The sequence below is a fragment of the Emydura macquarii genome, unplaced genomic scaffold (assembly GCF_026122565.2).
Source record: "Emydura macquarii macquarii isolate MOO-44397 ecotype Brisbane River unplaced genomic scaffold, CSIRO-AGI_Emac_v2 contig_3343, whole genome shotgun sequence".
Taxonomy (NCBI): domain Eukaryota; kingdom Metazoa; phylum Chordata; order Testudines; family Chelidae; genus Emydura; species Emydura macquarii.
The window spans coordinates 3,526,588-3,533,603 of record NW_027133480.1 but is presented as its reverse complement, the minus strand read 5'-3'; the positions used below and the strand labels follow the sequence as shown (position 1 = coordinate 3,533,603).

At 37.8% G+C, this 7,016-nt stretch overlaps 1 protein-coding gene across 1 annotated transcript; it reads right to left on the bottom strand.

Annotated features, from left to right (window-relative positions):
- Positions 1-3,812: 3,812 nt before the first annotated feature.
- On the bottom strand, positions 3,813-6,805 carry NPS (neuropeptide S). The gene is given in 2 exon segments (XM_067533441.1): positions 3,813-4,242; positions 6,665-6,805. Coding segments are annotated over 2 exon segments (321 nt in total). The 3' UTR covers positions 3,813-4,062.
- Positions 6,806-7,016: the final 211 nt, after the last annotated feature.

The following is a 7,016-nucleotide window of genomic DNA, read 5'->3' as shown; positions in this document are numbered from 1 at the left end:
CTTCCTCCTTGGCGGTCAGTCCTGAATGGGCTGGGCTGCTCCCTTTTGTACTGAGGCAGGAGTTGGAGCATGCCCAGCATGGTCTAAGGGGCAGGACTTCCTCCACACATAATGCAAGGTCAACTCCCTTGTGTCTAGTGCGGGGTAGGTCCACCCCATCACAAGGCTACAGAAAGAGTCACTGTTAGCTGCGATTGAACCCAGACATTCCTGGCTCCCTGTATTGTGCTCCAATCTCTAGATCACATCTATCTCTCTAACTTCGGTTGTCCTTCAGTCTCATTTTTGCAAGAATAGCTAATAAACAGTGCAAGTGAATGAAATGTTTTTTTTTCACAGAGTAATGAAAAAATATCAATAGCAACCTAATTTGTTGTTATAGTTTAATAATGCTATAGGCCAAAATCTCTGCATCCCTCCATATGCATATTTATGCATTGAAAATGTAGCCCTATATAGCATGTTTTCAGGATGAGAAAACTTGATGGATCGCTTGATGATTACCTGTTCTATTCTGAAGCACCTGGCATTGGCCACTGTCAGAAGATAGGATATTGGGCTAGATGGACCATTGGTCTGACCCAGAATGGCCGTTCTTATGTTCTTTATCAAGTAGACTATGACTGTATTGGCAAATGGAGCAAACATTAACATGCTTAGCAATATCATCACTACAGTCTTACATCATTATTTTCTCACAGAGGTCACTATGGTTACTCTCTGTTCCTTAAAAAAAACCAAACATAACTTTAAAGCATAGAAAGGATTTTAGCATTCACATTAAAGACTGTATCAGCAATGAGAGGTTTGAGTGTGCAGTGAATGCAAGATCAGATGACAGATGGCAGAGCCACTTGTGTAATTCAGTTGGATACCCTGCATTTTTCAGGCCTTATATTGCTCAGGCTTTATATGGTCATTTAGGTGAATATTGAGCAGAATGTAACTCAAAAGTGATTTAGGCACTTTAGAGCCTCAGTCCCATTGACTTTCAATGAGACATGGTCTCCTAAATGCCTAAGGCTTGGTCTACAATGACTGGCAAATTCGGTGGCAGTCAATGAGAGAGACACAAGCTACATAGAGTAGCTTGCATATCTCCCGTCAACTTCCTAACTTCCACTTACCACGGCATCTTCACTTCACTGTGCTGACAGGAAATGCACTCCCATCAGCACAGTGTTACTCTTTTTCCGGGGTTGGATTTATTAAATCAACTTCTGGATCGACAGAGCAGGTCTTCACTTCCACTCAATTGATCCCAAAGAATTGATCTGACGGTTGCAAATTTGCCACCATCAGTGAAGACATACCCTAAGTTACTTTTTAAAGGGGACTTAGTCACCTAAGGCACTTAGGTCTTCTGATTAGACTTGAACGGACTAGATTTTTATGGTTACATGTTGGTAAACGTCAATTTCACCACATACACAAAAAACAATGACAAAATATTTCTATCGATAATCATTTAAATTTACAGATTGGCAAAGTAAGAAAAATGCTGCTTGAGAACTTGTAGTTTAAGGATATGTGTTTTGTATATTTTGATGTGATGATAATGTGTGTGATAATGGTTATAAAGTTTTAACTTTTTGAATCACAAAGTCTACTAACATTAAATAATTGTCTAACCCAGCTGTTCTCAACCAGGGGTGCATAGACCCTTGGGGGGCTGTGAACCGGTTTCAGGGAGAGGCGGTGCCCTGCAGTTGAAGCCTGGCGCCCCGAGTCCTAGGACCCCCGCAGGGCTGACACGGGGAATAGAGGCACAGAGAGTCCTGACCATCAGCGCTCCACCTGGGACTAAAGCACTGAGCTGCGGCTCCCAGGTGGGGCTGAAGCTGGGAGCGGAGCTGGAGGGCTGAAGCCCAGAGCCCTAGAAACCCTAAGGTCCCTCCCCCCACCCAGAACCCTGAGCCTCCCCGCCCCACAGCTGAAGCCCCGAGCTTCATTCAGTGGCTGAAGTCCGAAGCCCTGAGCCTCCCCCCCACCCACTGCCTACAGCTGAAGCCTTGAGCTCCACAGGGCTAAAGCCCCAAGCCCGAGCGCCGTTTCCCCCCCCCCCCCCCCCCGTCCCACACACACACACACACACACACACACACACACACACACACAGAGTGGCTGAACAGAGGAGCCCCAAGCCCACTCCCCCTTTCCCCACACTGGGCCCTGGAGTTTTTGTAGTACTCAGTGGGCTCAGAAAGAAAAAGGTTGAGAACCCTGGTCTAACCCAGCCCGATAACTTCATACAACTGTGAAAATGTAAATTGAAAAAAAAAAATATTAAAACCCATAATTTTGCTCAATGGTGAAAATTTAAATTGGGAAAAAAGCTTAAAAATAAACAGGAATATTAGCCGTTGAAATTATTTTTAAAAAATTATCAAATTTTGCCAAGCCTACTTGTAACGCTGAGTAGGGCCACATCTCTAAAAAATCTGTGCATGTATCAAGGGTAGGAGATTGGGACACAACAGCGCTCCAGCTATTCTCTGCTGATATAGGATAAGTCTACACAGCAAAGAAAACCCGTGGCTGGCCTGTGACAGCCAACTCAGGCTCGCAGGGCTCAGGTTGTGGGGCTGTTTCTTTGCTCTGTAGACTTCCAGGTTCAGGCTGGAGCCCAAGCTCTGGGACCCTCTCACCTGGCAGGGTTTTCTTTGCTGTGTAGACATACCCCTAATGGCCTCTTGGAGATATCACCAGACAGCATATTTTAGAGAAGTCCCATAGCTGTTCTAAAGTACGCTGGGGCCAATATAGAAGTGTCCCCAGAATCAGGGAGCAGCAACCAGTTCCTTTGAAACCCCTCTACTCAGTTGCACCCAGCTGGCAATGAGCACAGCTCAGCTGAGCACCCACCCAATATTTTCTTAACATGAAAACAATGATTAATGACAACGTTCCTTTTGTGACACTTCAGACAAATAAACACTATTCCTACTTTAATAGCACCATTTCATTCTTTATAACGTTCGAAATGACAGCTGTGAAATGATCCATATATTGATTTATTAATAGATTTTTGAGAATTCAAAATGCATCTGAACAAATACACTCTGCTACATTTTTAAGCCAACATTCAGAGTTTGTTACATCACTTTTTGGAGGAGATGGCCACAAGGTAAAATTCACACAAATAATGTAACTCAGCAGATGACCTTTCCAGCTGACAAAATCTACAATATTTTGAGATCAAACAACTACCCAGTTACTTTACAGCAAAGAAAAATAGAAAATGGACCATTGTTCATGACAGCACAACCATAACTGCAGAATGTAGGCAAGCCCTACATTTGGCAGATATCATCAGATGTTTGTTGCCTACATTAATTGATTAATTGAAGCAAAGGGAAGTGCACTGCTCCATTGACTTTGAATGATTTCCCAGGATACTCCTGAAAACGAAATGACATTTCAAGAAATTACTTCCTGTTGAAGTCATTTTAAATAACTATATTAAAAATAAATTAGTTTAAACGTAGGACCTTATTCTCTTTTTCACTAATGGCCCTTTACGTCTCTACAGCAGTGTAAAGATGCCTTACATTACATTTTAACCTCCTCTTCATATTACCAGAGTGGTGTAAAAAGGTCTTCATGTAAAGGAGAATCAGGCCAATAAAGTGCAGCTCTTCCCTGCATTAACCAAAAGGGTATTTTTTAGACCAGAGATGAGCATATGTAGGAAATGCTGCTGCCATCCTAAAGATTGGTTGCACGTGTACATGCATTCAAAGCACAGTACTATTTTTGTGTTAATCAAGAGCAATCTGATTAAATCTGTGCTTTTACAAACAGGGATGATTAACCAGCTGAAAACACATTTATATCAATACAAAACTTTATGATATTGTTACTTTGAAAACAGTGCCTATTCTGAACAATTTCATCAGCTTCGTTTGGCTTGCGCTATTTGAAATAAACATTTGTTTACATTATGAACATGCTGATACATTTGTCTCTTTTGATATTGTCACAGAAAAGCATTGCAAATTATTTTAAGCTTGCAGTTAAATGTTAAATGCTAAAATTGTGGATACTTTCCTGAGCAGTTATTTATGACTTTGATCTTTGAAAGGAAGTTTTTTTAATTCCTGATCCAACTCCATTGCGAAAAGACCTTTTAATGAAAGACTTCTCCAGGAAAGGCTTTGGAAAAGTCACTTCTTCACTCCTGTCCACCTTGGCTAAGCAGCTATTCAGCAGAATGAGACAGTAATCAGATTTCCTGGACAGCTGGTAATTCAAATAAAAAGGATTATTGCTCTGAAGATTTAAAAAAAAAATATCACAGATGAGAAAAGCCAAAAGTATGTGTTTGCACATTTGCTGGGACTTGCCCCCTGCAAAACCAAAAGACAAAAAATAATTTACCCTTAAAATGGCAAGGATTAATTATTATTTGCTTTGAATTAAAAGTATCCAAAGTCAGATGTTTTTGTAGTCTTACTGAAAGTCCAAATGCCGTTTTTACATGTATAGAATTCTGATAGTTCTACAATTATATTTACGATCCAAAATGTTATTTTCAATGTAGTACTAATCATGTTGTCTGTTGTGGCAGGCGACAGTCACTTTCCTCTAGAGTACAGTACACATTTGCCATTATAAAATAAGGTTTTTCTATTAATAATATAACAGCAATTTCACTATAATTTATGTGAAATCTATTTAGTTTATAAGATAAATAGCAGCAAAAATGGAAGTATCTGTGATACACAGCAACTTTTTGGGTTTCTCTTTCTCTGTGACAGTTACAGTCATGACTATGTTTCTTAATAATGATAAAACTATTTTTGATTATTTGTAGGTGGGATGGAATTTATGTAGTGTGGAATCTCTCTCTCATGCGCGCACACACACACAGAGCTTTACTATATCTTACATTATAAAACTTAAAAATGTATAAAATACACACAAAATAAACCATGATTTGCCATATTTTCTATCCTCTCATACAGTCGTTATGTAAAGTCTTTCATCCTATTACAATAGCAGTCAGTATATTGACTGGGGTATATATTGTACAATATACATACCATATATGTCTATGTTTACATATCATCATATGTTTGAGAAATCACTAAATACAAAGCCATGGGGTGAAAATCTCCACTGAAGTCAGTGGCAAAACTCCAACAGAGTATTAGTACTGATCTGATACTTATTTATAATAATACTATCTATTACTTAATAAAATTCTCATTAATAGTTCTTTAAACACTTTACAAAAGGTGGGTATTATTATTATGATTTGCTTAAGGTCACCCAGTGAGTCCGAGGTAAATTCCCAGTAACACACCCTATCCACTGCATTGTACGATCTCTTTGATTATGGCTTTTTATAAATGGAAACTCTCCATTTTTATAAAAAAATAAAATCTTCAAGCAGCATAAAGCAAGCAAATTCCATCTTGAGATTCTAGAGACATCATAGCAACCCATACAAGGATTTTTATGAATGAACAATGTCATCATTCTGTTAACCTTGTTTAAAGTAAAAGGCACTGAGTATATATTAAACAATAAAAATGCATTTGACATACTGTATCATTGCCATAATGAGAGCTGAAATGCCATATGACTAGTCAAATAGCTCAAAATAGGTCTAAACTATGTATGATCAGAGATGAAACAGTATTAAACAGTTACACAAATAAAACACACAAACAATAATCAGAAGATTGATTGATAAAGGTTAATAGGAACTTCATATCAATATAAAAAAACCTGCCACACAAGTAGATACTATTTGTACTGGAGATAGATTTCATTAATGAAAATCTGGTGATATAAAATACATACCCTGAAAGAAAGAAAAAAGAAATCTCAGCCAAGACCCCAATAAATAATTTTCCAGCTACAAAGAAACACAGAAAAAAGGAGCAAAGTACTCTAAATAAAACTACAGCCTAACATAGAAATTGAACACTGAACTACTTGAATTACCATTCAGAACAAGACATCTCATTCAGAACATGTTTGCATAATCTTTCATGGGCACTTCGTACAGAGTCTAATATTCTATTACAGTAATTTCCTCCATCCCAAACATCAAATATTGGTATATGTTACCTGTAAAATATCCTATTTACTTCCACTTTACAGAACTTCATTAAATACATATAGATACATAAAACAGAGAAAATACTACTATTCATTCTATAGGCTGATGGTTTTCCCCATAGGTTTCTTTTTGATAAGACAGCCACATTACAGTTTAGGAGTTATCCTTCAGCATACACCTATTAACAATGCCTAAAATTTACAGAACTTTACAAATAACTAATAACAAAGATGTGAAGTAAATAAGTGTTGTTATATCTCTATTACAGATGGGGAGGCTAATATAGGGAGATAAAATAGAGAAGGCGTCATTGTCAGAGCTCAGGGCTTCCCATTCTCAGTCCCATGAACCACTTCATAAGCAGCATCTCCTGCCTTGCAATTAAATGCGCAAAAGCATGAAGACTTCATGCCTGATAGATTCTTTTAGAGAATCCCATTTACCTTGCTACATTCGATAGTCATATTTATTCTAACCTTTAACATAAAAACAAGTTTGACCACATTGTGTTTAAAAATAATCCAACTAAATGTAACTAAAATATCTATTTAAAATAAATGAAGAAGATGATATTCAAGGATTATAGCTTACCGTAGAAGGGCCAGTTGGGTAACATTCCCACATGTGCATTGTTGAGATCCAAATAATTAAAAGGAAGTTTAACCTAAACAGATTGCAAGGAAAAACTCAAATGAATTTGATTTTTTTTAAATGAAAGCTTAATATATACATACCTATACACCAATACAAGCTTTCCAAAGATATAATACGAAGTGCAATATCTTTACCTGATCATTTTTTCTTTCAGCAGTTATGTGCAATTATGCAGTTTCATTGCCAAATTTCTCACGTTTCCTATCAGTTCTTTCTTAGATGACCATTTTATACCAAGAGTTCAGGAGTGAAAATGTCATCAAATCCTATTTCAATGTGACTGACTGGT